Below are 18,976 nucleotides of genomic sequence, written 5' to 3' on the forward strand. Positions count from 1 at the left end.
CAGAAATATTTCTTTTTTGCAGTAAATGCCCTTATACACAAGCGTTATTTGTAGAATTTGTAAGTGCATTACTGTGAGTTTAACAATTTCAACATGCATTTCAGCATGTGTCAAACACATAAAACTTAAAGGAGAATTCAACCCTAAAGTTAAAAAAACCCTACCCCCCGTACCCTACATAGACGCGCCTCCCTCCTCGCCCCAAATGCCCCTAACGTTTTACTTACCCCTCGGTGTAGATTCACGCATCGGAGTTCACGTGCCAAATCTTCAGCTGCTTCAGTAATCCTCGGAATGAGACCAGAGCAATTTTCTGCTTTGCAACAACTTCACATGCACAGAAACTCACGAAAATTGCAGAAGCGCCGGTCTCATTCCGAAGATTATCGAAGAGGCTGAAGATGGCGACAATGAACTCCGATGCCTGAATCTGCACCGTGGGGTAAGTTAACGTTATGGCCATTTGCCCGGGGTTACATGCGATTGCTAAAACAGATCTGAACTCTCATGCATACAACCAAATAGAATAAAACAGAACCAAACACTGTGGTGCTGTAAGCTTTTTTACTGTTAGTTTAAGTTTAGATAGTAGCTTGTTCTCCCACTGAGATTTTATGGGTGAAAAGCCTGCAGGTGCTCTGCAGTGCATTTTTATTGAGCTTAGTTAGCTGTGCACATACAGGACACAGTTCATGCATTGCCCCCTCCTCCCAATGCTAAATGAAATTCCAGCAGGCCGTACTGGGACAGTCCACGGGGGGGGGGGGGAGTGGCGGTTAGAGGTGGTTCCCTAGAAAAAAACGTTTAAAATGCTGAGAGTAAAGTTACAAGCTGGCAGATCTCTTGACTCAGCACACTCTGAAACTTGCACTGTGCAACTTTATAACCATGGGCGAGCAGCCGGCTTTCATTGGGGCCAAGGTAGTGGAGAAGTACTTAGACTTTGCTACTCTCATCCCACTACTCGAGAGAGCTCTGATTCACTTCTCCAGTGGCAGCGAAGGGGGAGTTGTTCAGCCCATCAGGACCATTGTTCCAGTGGCTAAGTACAATGGGTAAGAGCTCAAACTTACAACAATGGGCTACTGCCCTGTGTGCTATTTTTGCATGGCACTTGTAGTAGTAATATTCTGTGTTTCATAGAAAAGACAGCATCTAGAACACCAACAGCTTTTAGCTACTGCAGAACATCTTGGAATTTATCAGTATTGTTTCTTGGTCCGTTATGCCCAATAAGAGCTCAGGGTTGCTCTGCATTACTGTCAAGTTGTACGAGAGCAGGGACAGGTAACCTCTACATCAGATGTATCAAAACTACAACGATGTGACGATTTTCTGTCCATTTAAAAAAAAAAAAAAGTTATTTGCTTTGAGACAAACCACAACAAAGCAGAAAAAAATATATGAAAAATATATTTTTTTTGTTCTCCAGCTTTCTCGGGGTGATGCCCGCATACAGCAAATGGGATGATGCTCTAACTACGAAGGTAGTAACTTTTTATGAAAATAAGACTTCCAGTGAAATTCCTTCCCACCAAGCGACGGTCCTGCTGTTTGAGCCCAGTAACGGAACACTGAAGGCGGTGAGTGTAGATTTGGTTAGCCAGACAGTGCCATTATCATCTTATTTACATTCACCAATTACAAACGCGGGATCCTAATTATAAGGGCTCTGCTTGTGCAATTTAGCTTAACTTTATACTTGAACTCCCTCCACTTTGTGGTCATAAAATGGGCTAAAAATGGCAGAGGCTCCCTAAAAACTGATTTAACCTGGTTTGCAAGTGGGGAATAAATAAAAGAATATTCTTGTCCCTTTTTTTCCCGAAATGCAGCACATTGGACTGATTTAATACTAATTGCTTTGAAATTATCATTTATGATTGATCCAAATCTATACATAAAGAACTTGGCTCATTATCAGTTTATTCAGATGATTATGACTCAATCATTTATTACTAATATTTACAGAAAGCATATTTACAGAAAAAAAGACTTTTAAACTACCCACGACAAGCTAATATGAAATTTGACTTCCCAGACCACTTATTTTTTGTCTGGTTTGGGAAAAATGTAAACTAAAGGCTTTGATAGTAATACATTTTCATATTGATTGATTTGCTATATAAATAAATGATGATGATGATGATTTATGGAAAATCTAAATTTCCTCTCAAATCAAATAAATCCTGCAAGATTCAGACTTCAAGCTTTGATAAATCAGTTCTTATTCCAGTTCTTTAAGTACAATATTGTAAATATACCAAATATGTATATAAAAAATGTGGCCCTGGGGTCCCCTTTGTTATTTTGAAAAAAAGACAAAAACGTTTGTCTTTGTCTTCTTGTGGGAAGAGGGGTTTGAAATGGGATCTAGAAATTCGACAGTGGGGTCGAGTGTTGATCTTGATGGACATCTGTCTTTTTTCAACCTCATCTGCTGTTTAGTGTTACAGTTAGTTTGCTAAACATTATCTTTGAAAAGGGTTTATTTACTTTACTATCTAGTGTACATCCTTGTAGCCAGAGTCTCAGCCATAAAGCATGAGAGAACTGCTGCTTAGTGAGACAAAAGAAGGAGACTGAGCCACATGAGACCTGCACAAACACCAGCATTTGAAAAGAAAAATGTTTTCTTTTCAAAAACTTCTCTTCTCTCGTTAATTTTATACTGTGTTACAAAAAATTAACATTTTTTTAATGAAAGTGTACCTGTAAGTTTATATTTATTTTTGGAAGAATACACAAGAGGGCGCTTTAACCTTTCTGTTGGAAAGTGCAAGCAATTTGCACAATTATCTGTAAAAAAGCTAACATGACCTGATTGCTTTCTTTGGAGGGTGAATGAATTCAATTAAACAATTCATTTTTTAAAGGGAAGCTAAAGCCTCTAGCTATCTTGGAAATATACCATCTATAGATACATGTCCTATCTTACATTAACTCCTTCTCTGTTAATTATGTGCCACAAAATGTGTGTTCCTTTGTTTTAGGAACACGAGTCAAACTTATAGACTTATAAAAAGAATGTTCAGTAGCGAATACAGTAATGATTGGGGTTGACTTACCCGGAAAAAAAGGGGGGTCCAGGTGCTCAAGCCCCAGACCTTCAGCTAGGGGAGGCAATTTGTTGCCTAACCCTAACCCTAATAGAAAAATAATGAAGGGCTGGCGCATTCCAGACCACACTCCACAAATGATGTAGTTAAAAAAGATCCTATGATTAAGTGCCCCCAAGGCACTAATCGCGTAAGGCTTTTGCTTTGATGTTTTTGCCACAATAAAAATCTTTTTTAACTACATCAATTGTGGAGTGTGGTCTGGAATGTGCCAGCCCTGTCTATAGACAGACAGACAGACAGACAGACAGACAGACAGACAGATAGATAGATAGATAGATAGACAGCTAGACGATAGATAGATGATAGATAAATATAAAAGATAGGTAGATAGATATGATAGATATAGATGATATATAAACAGATATACAGACAGATGATAGATAGATAGATAGATAGATAGAAAGATAGATAAACAGATAGATAGATGATAGATAGATAGATAGATATGGAACATGGAGGAGTACTGAATTGTCAATCAATTGTTCACTTTTTCTAGTGCTATAAATTAAATCCAGCAGCAGAGTTTAGTGGTACCCCTCCCTATCTATGTAGTAGTGCATTTATTAACATTGGAGACAAACATCACCGATGACATACCTTCCAACATTTTGGAAATAAAAAGAGGGACAAAAAAGTTGGCGTGCGTATCTCTGTGAATTTTTTTGACCACGCCCATTTTTGTGGCCATACCCCCTAATGACCATATTCATTATACAAAATTTGGCAGGTTATGAAAGTTTGAACATAGTTCTGTGTTTTTTTCCCACTTATTTTTTGCTGAAGGTGAATTGCCCTTTAAGCTGTGAGTCTAACTTCTACCAAGGGACCTGTTATCTTATATTGTTACAATTACTTATTTGCGTATCTAGAAATTGTTACAAAAGTATCTTATCTTCTGCTGTGGCTGTTCTGGGCTCTCCACCAAAAGCTAATTAAGTTTCTTTTTCTGGCTGTTCAGTGCAGAGAAAAATTGAACTTTCCAGTACAAACGAAAGACTGCGGGTTGAGCTGTCAAAAGAGGGACAGCTGGGAGGTATGCAATGACATTGCCCATAGCAACCAATTAGATTTCAATAGTCACCTACAATTTTTCAAACAGGAGAGCTGCACCAATGAGGCGAATTGAGAAACTCACCTCTGACAGCCCCACTGGCTACCAGGGGCAGCAAAAATACCACTCCTAGTAACGTTTATAAGCTGAATTTCTGGTTTTCAAACCTTCAGAACTTCAACTGTTCTACTGCAGAGAGAGCAATTGTGCTCCTTGACCTCCTGGAACCCCTCAGGCAGCATCATGCCCCCCCCCCCCAGACAGCCTCCATTGCAAAAGGTGGTGCGGGGGGGAATAGCAAGTGTGTACACACACACAGGGGCAGATTTACTAAGGGTCGAATTTCAAAGTTAAAAAAACTCGAAATTCGACCCTCGAATTAAAATCCTTCGACTTCGAATATCAAAGTTGAAGGAATTTTAGCATATTCGATCGATGAACGATCGAATAGAAATCGTTCCTTTGAAAGATTAAATAGTTCGAATCAATGATTCGAACGATTTTTAGTGATCAAAGGATTTCTATTTGATCAAAGGTCCCCATAGGCTAACATTGCACTTCGGTAGCTTTAATTTGGCAAAGTATGAAGTCGAAGTTTTTTTTAAAGAGACTGTACTTCGATTATCGAATGGTCGAATATTCAAATGATTTTTACTTCGAATCGAAGTCGAAGTGAATTCGAAGTCGTAGTATCCTATTCGATGGTCAAAGTATCCAAAAAATTACTTCGAAATTCTAACTTTTTTACCTTCGAAAATTCACTCGAGCTTAGTAAATCTGCCCCACAGTCTCTATAACTGCAGCTCCTTTTTTTTGTCCAATTTGTGTTTAATGGGGGATGCATGGTAAATAAATACAACTCATTACTCGGGTATACGTTTACCCTTTCTAGCATCAGGAGGAGCTTATACTGAAGGTTTTCCGAGTCTTGGCAGAGAAGCAATTCATCAAACATGTCTCCTGTCAAATCAGCGAGCTGCTCTTACAGTAATTCTTGCTGCAGTCACCGGCAGTCACCGGAGGTCACATCACTGCTTAAATGGTGTTGTGCAAATTGGCAGGCTTTATTGGCCTGTCACGTAATGCACACACTGTCTTTCAGTGTCCTCTTTTTATACATGTTCTCTATTAGATCATCTTATCTGCCTGTTTTGCTGCCTCTTCCTTTCATTAAAGCCATTAAAGCAGCTGTGTGGGTTGGAATGAGATACCATTTATGGGATTTGAGTTCTGTAAGGGCACTGGTACCCGTGGAATTTTTAGCCTGTAGGGGGTCGATAAAACACTCAAAATTGTACCATCGTTATGTTTGGCAGCACTGTATTCATGAGGCGTCGGTGGGGGAAGGCGAACAGGTATTGTTCCTCCTGCCCCTATCCATCCCCTAATTTGTGCATCATTTTTTATTGACTGCAAGATTAGTAAATGCTGTGGTCAGCAAAAGAAACAAAAGAAAGCCAAGTGACAGCTCCTTCTCCTACAAACTCAACCTGAAGGACATAAATGCTCCCTTTCAGTGTTTAATAAATGCTCTGTGCATTTTGTAGGCTCCCTTATTTTTCACAGTATGCTTAAAGGGGAACTATTGCGAAAATTAAAATTTAATATAAGCTTTCACAGATAGTCATTGACAATTAGATCCAATATATCTTAAAGGGGGGCTCCTTTTGTCTAGAAGATGTATTAGAGCTCACTCTATTAAAATCACCAGACATCACGTCTCTCTACATGCAGGATTTGTACAAAAGGCAGCTGTTTTGTTAGTTTGTACTGGAATCAGTTTTTTGAGTGAGTTCTAATACATCTGCTAAGAAGCCCCTTCCTATAAGATATATTGGATCTTAAGCTGGCCATAGATGTTGAGATTTTTAAAAGATCAGATCCTGATCGTGAGACCACGATCTTCTCAGAACGATCGTACGATCGTACGAATTTACCATCAACTAAAAAGACCAATTTACCAGGAAAACAAAGGGGAGCTGCCTGCTTGGCCCTGCAAACATAGAGAGATTGCACTGGGACCGACAAAGATTTTTTGACCTGGCCGATCAATTTCCCAACAGATGTCGGCCGAAAAATCGTAAGATGTACGATCGTTCGAATACCACTAACCACACGATAATTGGTCGGGCTTCCCTAAAATCGGTCGTTCGGCAAGAAGAATCGTCGCGTCTATGGGGAGCTTTACTGACACCCAACTGCTGCATGAAGAGAGAAAGAAGAGAAAACAATGCTGAGAGAGGGATAGTAAAGATAAACGTGATTATTTTAGAAACAGTAGAGAATTTAATTGATTGTATTTAGAAAGTTTCTTATTTCAGTATGCTGAAGTTTATATTTGATTTTAATATTCGCGATAGTTCCCCTTTAAGGGAATATAAATCGGTAAACTAAACTGTACTGATAAATAGGGCAGGCATATATTTACTAACCCAAGGAGAATTAAATAAATACTTTACTTTTGATGATCTAGGCAACTAGAGCAGACCCATGCAGAGCTATGACCAGAAGACCCTACAGCAGCAACAATTGATATAGTGGCTAGAAATGAGTATGCTTCTGAGAAGAAACGCTTCATGCTGATTCTGCATAGTATAAGAATGATCTGAATCATAACAATTTAAGAAAAGGAAGTCTGTACCAATCCCACAGTGACTTAGCATACTTATCAGAAACATTATTTTTTTCAGAAACCAACAGAAAAAAAGCAATATTGTTATACAGACTCAGCAAAAAGGAAAATAGACCAGTCCTTCTTAATTCTTACATCTACAGGCCATTTGTATAAACACCACATTAATAATAAATGACTCCACTATCAAATAAAACAGGATGGCATGCATAGCATAGACAACAGTGGACCAAATAACAGAAAATTTTAAGTTTTGCTTCATGCATTTCTTCAGAATTAGAGTGCCATTTTGTGAACACTGTTATCATGGTAAGCTTTGCATCATCCCACAATCTTATTTATTCTCCAACATGGGGGATGTGATGCCCATGGTACACTGTGACAGCAAGGAGCGCAGTTACATCCAGTAGCGCAGAATGGAAAGTGAAAATAATTCCTACACTGCTTCTATGCCTGGGGTAGAGTCCTGCAGCGGGTCGGGTCCCCACAGGCACCCGCGAGTTACCCACAAAAGAAGCGGGTACCCTGCGGAATGAGGGTAGGCTTTCTTGGGTCTCTTCCTGCTGAAACTCTCTCCCTGCAGCTTTCCCTCTACTCATCTCCCCCTCCCATCTGACAACACAGCTCTCTTATATCACACGGCACGCTTCTGTCCCTCTCCCTCTCGACTATCGGCCACGTTTGATGATGTCCCTTCCGGGTTTAATCAACATCACTTCCAGTTTGATGGTGGTTGGCGGCTTGTGGGTCAGGTAGCGGTTCAAAGTGGGTAAATATGCGGGTCGGGGTTGTGGGCTGCGGGTACGGGTCGGGTCTGGGTCTTAGAAATTGGTTCTACGCAGGACGCTGACCTGAGGCACAGAGGCGGGGCAGGCAATAACGTGACTGACAGCTGAAATGTTAAATACCTTTACAACAGGTACCTTGGATCCTAGCAACCATATTTCTGAAACTGCTAATGGGAGAGCTGTTGAATAAAAAGCTAAATACAGAACAGAAAAAAACCCCAGAAATAATAAAAACACAATCCAATTGCAAATTTAAAGGCGAACAACCTCTTTAAACAGTGAAGTTGTTCCCTAAATAAAGTTATACTTCTTTATGCATAGGCCTGGGATATGGTTGCTACCTGGTTGACTTTGCCCCCCCCCCCCAGGCTTGATCTGTTGCCTTGCCTCTACCTGCCACACAAGTCCTTTTATGCTGCAGGAGTAATTGGTTGCATTGGGCAAAGTGTGCAGGGATGGGGGTGTTAATTTTGATATTCGGTGGAGGTGAGATCCACAAAGATACTGGCCTAGGATAAGTTTTTTCACATGGCAGCTCTGCCATAAATTCCAGCTTTGTGAAGCTCACAACTGGTAAGTGCCTGGTAAGTGCCTGGCTGTCCCTGTCAATTTTTGTGATTTTGACAAACAGGGAAATCATCCATTGTGTGTGGCGGTCTCAGAAGAAAGAATGTTAAAAACGTCTGGCCCCATCCTACTGAAGCCACACACAATTATTGTATCTATTTCACACAGTTCTTCTCAGGCAGACAAGATTTCATCTGCTAGAGATACATAAGTGCATATATTTCTTGTCTAAAATGGTGTCAGTGTATGACTCTTCATGGTTTTATCCCTCTGCCACTGACCTGCTTATTCCTTCCAATTTCATACTGCCATGGGAGATAAAAGAATGTAGAGATTATACCAATACATTCCAATCCTTTCCTTACAGAGAGAAATGTGCAGCAGCAGCAGCAAAGTAGCATGAAAAGATTAAAGGCGAAACAGGCATTAAAAATGAAAAGGATGAAAATATGCATCTATATTCAATATAAAAACAAAATATATAATCACAATGTATTCTGCCAAGTATTTTAGTAAAAAAATATTTTTTAACATTGGCAATGAAACACAAACACCTTTTGTCACCTCAAAAGGACATGGGATCACTGTCCTTGAATTAAAGGAGTTTTAGCCAATATTCTTGTATGCACCTTCAAGAAGGTGGGTGCATTTAGATCTAAAAAGCGATGTTAGATCAGAAAAAGGCTCTATAATAATTCACAGCCCAAAAGTGTTTATTGCCACAAAATGTGCAGTTAATTTCTGCTATAGAGCAGTTTTCTTGCAACTGTTTTCATTTTGTACTCTCCTATATTGCATATATTACAGGTATGAGATTCATTATCCAGAAACCAGTTATCCAGAAGCCCATGCATTATTGCAAAGCTTCCGGTAGTTTTTACAGTTCCAAGTAATGCGTAGAGGAAGCCAGTTAACTCACAAAAGTTTATAGCATAAATGATGCCCTGTGTGGGGCAAATCAGCCTATTGATTTTATTACTGGTAGGGAAGTAGCCAATCAAATTAGAGGGATTAAATTGGGTTGGAATTGCTGCAGCGAAATTTGAACAGTGCACGTGTGTGACATAGCATTTTTATTTGGTGTATATATATATATATATGTGGACTGTAGACAATGGCCAAACATCGATAAAACAGTAGATAGGAATGAAAATGTTTTATTATTACCTTTTATTCCTCATTAATGGGGCATTGCTCTTTTGAATTTTAGGTAATTGATGGAAAAGTCATTACAGATAAGAGAACAGCTGCAGTTTCAGCAATAGCAACAAAGGTGAGGCTTCATGTAATATTTACATCTTGATCGTGTTTCCGAAAGCAACTTTATTTTCCTCCAATAATTTTTATAAAGAAACAGAAATATAAATTCAGACTGGCTTTTGGTGGGCAAAGAGGACAATTGGAAAAATCTAGACAAATACAAGAAGTCCTCTGCACTCAACCCATTATCAATATATTTAGGACATTGAGACATTTTGTGCATTAAGCTACTAAAAAATGCCTTACCCTTTAAACAAAACAGGGATTGTTTGTCCATATATTGCAATATATTTAAGCTGGCCAACTATGTCAAAGTCATCCCCGAAATGGCTAGTCCTACACTTAATATAATGGGTTGAGTGCAGAGGACTCTTGTATTTGTCTATGTGAATTTTGTGGTCACAGCCTCACTGCACCCCTGCTTAATGGTTTTAAAAATTAGTGGTGAGCACAACTTTTCCTTGTTTGTTACAATTTGAAAAATCATCAAATATTTACGCAGCATTCAAGGTTTTTCACTGAATTCCAGCGGAAGCAGAAAAATTACTTGCCAATAGGCCAACAAAGTGTAATTTATTCCTTTCATTCCTTGAGCAAGGTACATTTGTATTGGTATGAGCTTAATGTGGCAGCATGTTGTGGCCATTCTCTTTACACTTCATGCATTTGCACACTATTCAGCTGGTGCAGAAAAGGAGTGTGCATTTCTGGAGTACAGAGGGAGCCTTGCACTTATTGCCTGATATACATTATATGGTTCCCTTACACCCAGGGCCAAATTTCTACTTTGTTCACCCTGAGGTCATAGGGTCCTCGCTTCTGCCCATTGGCAGCGACCCACCAGAGTATGTACATATGCTCTGGAGCATTGGGGATTACAGTACAGCAGAGAAAAAGAGATGCGAGTCCCCAGTGCTCCTTAGAATGCGGCTGAGCTGTATGCCGTCCCTAATATCTTTGGGCACCCCTAGGTCGTCCCTGCTTACACTACTAGTGCCATAACCTGTTACTTTGGTACTTTCAGAACCAGTTAGTAGGTGCAAAGGCAGAAGATCAACATACAATATCATGAATGGTGTTTAAATGGAGGCAAACTGTAACCTTTTTGTTGCACCTAGAACCATGAGTTCAGAAACAAAGTCATAACTGTTCAGTTTTCCTTTGCAATAATATACAGAAAATCCTCTCATTTCTGAAATTATCACATCTATTTTCATCACAACCTCCTTATTAATACTGAAATGCCATAGACTCAGAGCACAACCCTAAGAAACAGACTAAGTATTCCCATTAAGAGATTAACTCATTTTTTAAATTTAAACTCTTACAGTTTCACTTTCCTGTTTTCTTTTAAATACAGAGGAGGTATGTGGATCTAAATTCAGTATACAATAATTCATTCTTGGACAATTGCTTTTGAGATTAGATCTATAGAGATATCTTAAATAAGCTTTGTTTTTCTTCTGAGTCTGAATTAAAGTAAAACTTAAGAGCTTTATATTGCAATATAGGAATCCTGGTATTTCTATTCCACCATCACCTTTGACATTGTTGTTCATAAAGGATCAGCAGGCCTCCCCCTTTCTGCAGCTTGTGCCAAAATTGCTGCAGCAATCCCTCAGCCATGCTGTATCTTAAAGTTTAGCCATAACAAAATATTGGACATCTGGGCATGGCTAGCATTTTAAAGCTAAAGATAGATGATTTGGTTTGTTGAAGTGGATGGTGGTACAAATTGGGTTGATCTGAGTTTGTATTCTGCCCCATGGGTCTCTAGCAAAAGAAGAAGATACAAATGCTAAATGCAGGTAAAAATGTACCAATATTTGGCTTTGTTGTCTACAGTTATGGGTACAGTGTGAGAAGCAGTGGATCACATAAACTGCACCTCTTGGTTGGGTGGTCGCAGATGGGGCACTTTGTGGCCTCTCCTACTGGCAACAAAGACCTTAAAATACCTTTCCATCCAGATACTTTCCATCTTTTGATTACACTGGTTCATTGCATATGAATATATATATTTCAGGTGTCTGTGTCACACCTTGGGATACGATATCAGGAAAGCAAATTGAATCAAGCAGCTCCAGGCAGTATTTTTAAACTGCAATGTTTATTTAGCAGTGTAGGCACACTACACCTTTATCAAGTTTATATATATGTATATTTATATATATATATATATATATATATATATATATAGACACATACAAGAGTTCTCTGCACTCAACCCATTATCAATATATTTAAGACAGAGACATTTTGTGCATACTGCTACTGAAAAATGCCTTATCCTTAAACAAAACAGGGATTGTTTGTCCATGTATTGCAATATATTTAAGCTGGCCAACTACGTCAAAGTCATCCCATATCTGGCCAGTCCTACGCTCAATTTTCATTTGATTCATTAAGAATTCTATTGCTTCATTATACATTTTACAAAAAGGACTAGTTTTACCTGCAACTTACTTGCTGCTTTCAAAGTAAAACTCCCAAACTTGGCTGCCCTTTTATTAGACACCAGTGGGATCACCTGACTATAGCTGGGAAGGGTGGGAGCTACAACATGGAGCTGGTCACATATATATATATATGTGCGTGTATATATCAATGCTATAAACATTATGTCATGTGCCAGGTGTTTATCCTGGTGTCTTCAACTGTTAGTACACTTGGAATATATTATACTGTTGTTTCTGTTTCTCTTCCAGCTCCTTAAGCCCCTGCACACTGAAATCTTATGCATTCTGGGATCTGGTGCACAAGCCCAAAGTCATTACCAAGTCTTTATACAGCAGTTTTCATTCAAAGAGGTAAATAAGGGCAGCGATTATGATTATGATAATTGATGCATTGACTTTGACCAGCTTGGGAAGCATTCAAACAGAAGCCTTGCACTGTGGGGGGGGGGGCACAATTAAAATGTTTATCTGGCAGAGGTTCAATGAAATGTTAAGAATGGGCCTTGTGAAGCCAACTGGGTGCATTCTTCAAAGTCATCACACAAACACTGCAGCTATTAGATGCATCTCCTTGTTACTGTTGTAAAGTGTGTCACAGATGTTGCCTGTCATCAGCCTAGCTGAGGATGCTGGGAACTGTATGTTACTACAACTGCGAGATGTTAAAAAAAATGCCCATGCTTTAAAGCTCTGCCGCTTAAGTCTAGCATTTAATGTCTGAAATGTTAAGGTGTTGTGATGCATAGCATATCCATCCATGATAGCAAGTTCCTCTTATGGGAATGCAATTTTAACCATCATGTTGAGTGCCAAAGGAAAGTGTCGTCCTTAGATACATATAGACTAACAGGCAAAACTGCTGTATTGTGGTATCCATGGAGCAGCATAAACTTTTTTATTGCACTGCAAAGGGCACGGTAAATCAGGTCAAGGTTGTAAAGTGTACCACTTTTCTGTAATTGCTCATATTCAAAAAATATATGCATGGAGAATCCTCATAGCCCACCACTGTAGCAATCCTATGTTATCATACACAAAATATTATGGTGTACCCTACAATAAAGTATACCAATGTGATAAATAAATCACATTGATAGCACACTATGGTCCCTTGCAGGTATATAAGCTATCCCTTCTGCTCACTCGTTGTTTATTGCCATTCAGGTCAGGATATATTTTCTGATATCAGCAATGTGTCAGTTTGTGGGAGAGCTGCCAGTAATACAAGTGAGGAAGGAGTACTAGTGTTCCTATAAGCATCTCTCAAGCTCAGAACTAGTGTTTGATGGCCAGAGCGAAAGGTGGCCATACACGCACCAATATTATTGTAAAAAAGATCTTTCGTATGCGTGGTGGGAGACAAGGGAAACGATGATGGTAAAAAAAAGAGTACTTTTTGTTTTTACCTGAATATCAGATGATTCAGCTCTTAACGTTGGTAAAGTGGACGAAAGATCTTTCGTACACCCAATGGTCTTGGGTAAGATTGTAATTGTAGCATGTTAACATGCCAGTCTCAAATAAATCCTTACTGTTACATGAGGCTTCAGTTTAGCATTTTCTAGCTTTGTTTTGTCTCTGAATCTTTCATTTACAGATGAATTTAGTATACAAGACCAGATCCTTCTAATTTCACTGTAATAAGGTGTTTTCTGATTATTCTGGGATCAAAAGATGCTATTTCTAATACTGTCATTCTCCTTGGTCACGTGCTGCATTTGTAGTTTTCCAAACCTCAAATGTGGGTGTTTGAAATGTCTTTAGTGTTTTATTGGATGGGGCATATTGGGACTGCAGACTTGTTTAGCGCTGATGTTGCTCTTTGTCTCTCATAACTGTCTAGGTTAGAGTTTGGAGCCGCACTAGGGAAAAAGCAGAACAGTTTGCCAAAACAGTGGCAGGAGACGTGCATGTGTGTTCAACGCCACAAGAAGCAGTTACCGGAGCTGATGTTATCATCACAGTCACAATGGCAACACAACCAGTATTATTTGGGGACTGGGTCAAGCCTGGAGCACACATAAATGGTAACTGATACAACAGACAACTGACTAACTAAGATATTTCTATTCTATCCAACACAAGTGATATCATAACTTTTATAATTCCCTGTAAATAAATTTGATATAATTTTACAGTTGTTGTAACACTGTTGTATTATCAGTATTGTCTTAAAGAATTGACATTAACTAGGTACAGTATTATAAAGGCTAATGTCACTTAACTGAGATGTATAAGGGCATTAGCTCTCTGACATATATAAAGTTCTGAAGTCATAGACCAGGTGCATTTATACAGATCCTCATCCAGAGATATCAGCTTTGTACATGTCATTAGGATCATAATAATCCTGGATTTTTTTTTTTAAAAACACGTTCTTCGCTATACATAATAAAATAAATAAGGTCTCAAAAATGCCTGCAGTGAATCTTCACCCCCTAATGACATGGGGTTAGCTGACAAACTTGACATGCCAAAACATCATATATATTTGCGTCAGCATTTTTTTCTTGTTCCTAACACCAGAAGACTTGTTGTACCTATTACTGTGGATAAGGTACAAGGTATAGAATGAAGCGGTTCAAGGGAGCCCTGTACTGTCCAACTGCCAGTGACCAGGCTTTAAGTATGCGGGCTCTCTGACTGATATTTATAAGAAAGTTGCCCAGATATCTATTGGATGGATTAGAAAACCCTGCCCAGTAAGAATAGCATCAGTTTGTGGTGGTCCCCTTGAGATAGGGTTTACATAGGCCTCATTATGATCCCATTGTTGTCCCATGGACCTAATGTTAAGATCAGGTCATTTTGGGATGCCACTTGAGTAGCTAAACTGGAAAAACGTCTTTGCATGCATACACATCTTTACAGTCCTTTTTATGGTGTCTAGCAGCCCATACTGGGATAATTAATCAGGGTATTAAAGCCAAGGTTTCATTTTAGAATGGATGCATAAGCAGAAATTTTGTAGCAAGTGCTAAGAATTAAGCAAAGAGATTTGGCTTCACCTAAATGGTTTAATTAAAAATATCATTTTTATGACTCTAATGAATGGCTTAAAGGAAACTTGTGCTAAGAATCTATGTTAGAATTTCGGATGCATTGTCTTACAGCTATTGGAGCTTGCCGGCCTGATTGGAGAGAGTTGGACGATGTTCTCATGGAGAGTTGTGTGCTGTATGTGGACTCTAAAGAAGCAGCTGCAAAAGAGTCTGGAGATATAGTGATTTCTAAGGTACAACTTTTTTACAAGATTTTGTCACTGTCCCACGTGCCTCAGGAAAATTGCATTGACACGCCACGTTCTTTATTTGTCTGGGAAAAAAAAATCATGAATTCAATCTCTCCTAGTTTTGTGTCTTACCTTCTGTATCCTTCTCATCACTGGTCATCCTGCTTCAGTATGATGGCTAATTTAGAGGGCCCTAAATCCAAGTGCTAAATGTGTTATGGGCTCTTCTACAGTTTCACATTTTTACCAGTTACCTACTTCCACCTCTTCCATGCACCAAAGCCCAATCATCCTGTATATGGGACTGTGCTTAGGTTCCGCCACACTTCAGATATAGTTCTCTGCAACCATGAGGTTTCTTTTAGTTCTGGTGTAGGGACAAGGAGACTAGTTGTGCCTTCGTTGCATCCATCTCTCTAGATACTGGGACTTGTGGAGAGCAGATGGGGTTTGGGATGGATCATGGGTGGGGTATGTAGGTGTGGCTTAAGGGAGTGGTTGTGTGCGCTGAGACTTTTTTTCATTGGGCCCCTTCTGTTCGTTAATGGAGAAGTCTTGGTTGGACTGGGCTAGCCCCATGTCAAATTTCAGAAGTAAATATAAAAAAACATTAACAGTAACAGTAAAATCAGTAACAGTAAAGGAACAGTAACATCAAAAAATGCTTTAGAAACACTACTATTGTTTATATAAATAAGCTGCTGTGTATCCATGGGGGCAGCCATTCAAAGGAGAAAAGGCTCAGGTTACACAGCAGATAAGCTCTGTAGAACATAATGGTGTTATCTGTTATCCACTATTTAACCTGTGCCATATAGCCTTTTTTCAATTTCCCCCATTGATAGACAGCAGCTTGTTTAAATAAACTATAGTAGTGTTTCCGAAGCAAACGGGTCAGTTTTACCATTGCAGGGCAACACTACATGATATTTTCATTACTTTAAAATTGACAGAATTCTTTTAGTAACAGGAGAGGTCCCTGATAACTTATTAGTATGGGGCCCATGATTTCTATGTGCCTTTTAAAAATATTTTATATTTTATGATTATATATTTTAGTTTTTTATAAATGATTACATTTGTTATATTAAATAATAAGTCTATAGAAAGCCATGCATGCCATGTCCCCCTCTTTATCACTACTAGTACTAAAACCATTTTGTATATTTTAAAAAGCTATGTGTAATGTTTATGGTTACTTCATGGCCATGCACATTCATGCAGCTATATCACTATAAAGGTTCTTGTGTCTGTCCATGCCGAGCTATGCAATATTGATATTTTACAATGTGCCATAGTAGCTGCACGAACCATAAATAACAGCCCTTGACCAATGAGCCTATTCTGTAAGTAGCCAGGAAAGTTAAGAGTATAATTTGCTGTCTGTTAAGATGTAGAGCACTTCTCCTAGTTCCACTTCTGCTGTGAATTATTCATGATTACTGCCACTGGCCTTGGGGTCATTATGTGTATGCTGAATATACACGGATTCTCTGTCTAGTGTTTGTAATGGCCACTTCATTTCATTAAACATGCACAGTGAGTATACAAATAACCTAATGCAATACAGTAAAACCACAAGCCCCGATCTCTTATAATTCTCTCCTTTTTGATCAAGTGCCCTGCGACCATTTTTTTTTTTAGGCATCTATCTTTGCTGAGATCGGGGAAGTACTGAAAGGAACGAAACCTGCCATGACAGATAAAACCACAGTCTTTAAGTCAGTAGGTAAGTGCAAAATATTTGTAAGACTATAAAATAAACTGCATACAGGTATGGGACCCGTTATCCAGAATGCTCCAAATTACGGAAATGCTGTCTCCCAAAGACTCCATTACAATAAAATAATCCAAAATTTTCTCCGTAATAAAAAAACAGTAGCTTGTACTTGATCCAAACTAAGATTGAATTAATCCTTATTGGAGTAAAAACCAGCCTATTGGGTTTATTTAATGTTTATATTATTTTCTAGTAGACTAGGGGGCAGTCTACTAGACTTGGGTGAATAGGCTGCATTCGACCGTTCTATTCGTATTTGATCTAATTCGAATCAAAGTATTTTCCAAAAAAAACCTTTGATTTTTCAAAGTCCACCAAATGACTCCAAATAGGTTCTAGGAAGTCCCCCATAGGCTAAAACAGCAATTCAGCAGGATTTATATGGCAAATAGTCGAAGTTGAATTACTGTACACTAAAATTACCTCAAAATTCGGATTTAAAAATTCTGATTTTCACTTTGACCCTTGATAAATCTGCCCCTTAAGGTATGAAGATCCAAATTACAGAAACATCCATTATCTGGAAAACCACAGGTCCCGTGCATTCTGGATAACAGGTACCATACCTGTATAACTTAAACCAGCTTAAAGGAGAGAAAATCCAGGAAATACAAAATCACTGGAAAATGCAATCTGAGGGAGGAAATTACTTCAATTGGAGTGTCCAACCAGAACCATGCTTTTATGGCAGAAAATAGAATGCAAACACTGTATAAGGAGCCGGCAGGATCTTCAAGTGATTTACAACCAATCAATACTTGTACACTACATCTTAGAAGCCAATCAGCTGCCTAGCAGAACTTAGCCTTTATCTGCTATCCATAGTTCCTTCCCAGCTAAACTCAATATGCAGGCTAAACTAATATTCCAGTAAATAAGGGCAGGGTTTTTTCGTGGAGGTCCATCTGTCAGCCAGAACAGGTATAGAGGGATGTTTTTATCCCCGTTGTTCAAACCTTGGCATGTGCTACTAAAGGTATTCATGCATGGCAAAATTTGGTTGCCATATCAGCATCCATTGCCTGAATTTGCAGCTAACCACCTTTTTAGAAGAACAGGAAGAGATTATTTTGCTTCCTGAAGTTTTTTGATCAGAGTTCATTGTTGGCACAAGGACCACAAACCAGATGGACAAACCCAGCAAATATCCATTCAGATACTGTTATGTACAGACAGGTCATGTTGCTCACTAACTTCTAGATAGTCTCTTTTTTTTTTTGAAGGACCCTAAAAGCCAAAGTCATGGAGACCCCCCCCCCCCAACCTCCTTGACACCTCAGGGTTACCTGCTGGTGAGAAACAAGAGAGAACTCCAGCATGATAGTCACCATACAGTATTTTACAACTGGATTATTGTGCTGCAGTCTTCTAACAATGCAGTTGGGTGTTTCATAGTAATAAGTAGGGATGCACCGAATCCAGGATTTGGTTCAGGATTCGACTTTTTTAGCAGGATTCGCAGAATCCTTGTGCCTGACCGAACCAAATCTGAATCCTAATTTGCATATACGAATTAGGAGCAGGAAGGGAAATGTCGTGACTTTTTATCACATAACAAGGAAATGAAACCATTTTTTTTCCACTTTTTTCTTTTCTGCCCCTAATTTGCATATGCATATGCAAATTAGGATTTGGTTCTGTATTGGGCCAAATCTTTCACAAAGGATTTGGGAATTTGGCTAAATCTAAAATAGTGGATTTGGTGCATCCCTAGTAATAATATATACATTAACAGTGCCTGTAGTGTAACAGATTCACCTTCATTCTTATCATTTCAGGTATGGCTGTGGAAGATACTGTTTCAGCGAAGCTCGTCTATGACTCCTGGCTGGCTGAAAATAAATGACCTGATTTAGGTTGGAGTGAAAATGCTTCTCGAGAAAAGAAAATTAAGTTTAAAAAATGTCTTACACAGAACCTTTCCTTGTTCTGTAAATACCATGTCACGTATTATGACTTAATCCCATGCAGTATTGCTTGTTATTATTCCCCGGAACCCACTGATTCTTAGAAAATACATAATAAATCCAGCTACATTATTGTTGCCTCATTAATTGTTACTTTACCTAAATAATAGCTTATTTA

The 18,976-nt window shown here is 38.8% G+C and overlaps 1 protein-coding gene across 1 annotated transcript; it reads left to right on the forward strand.

The window, feature by feature from the left end:
• The first annotated feature begins 867 nt into the window (after positions 1–867).
• crym.S (crystallin mu S homeolog) lies at positions 868–18,775 on the forward strand. Its single transcript, NM_001093823.2, is given in 8 exon segments — positions 868–1,055; positions 1,433–1,583; positions 9,371–9,433; positions 12,129–12,230; positions 13,723–13,906; positions 14,993–15,114; positions 16,756–16,840; positions 18,670–18,775. Coding segments are annotated over 8 exon segments (942 nt in total). The 5' UTR covers positions 868–888; the 3' UTR covers positions 18,738–18,775.
• The last annotated feature ends 201 nt before the right edge of the window (positions 18,776–18,976 follow it).

The sequence above is a fragment of the Xenopus laevis genome, chromosome 9_10S, assembly GCF_017654675.1.
Source record: "Xenopus laevis strain J_2021 chromosome 9_10S, Xenopus_laevis_v10.1, whole genome shotgun sequence".
NCBI classification, from domain to species: domain Eukaryota; kingdom Metazoa; phylum Chordata; class Amphibia; order Anura; family Pipidae; genus Xenopus; species Xenopus laevis.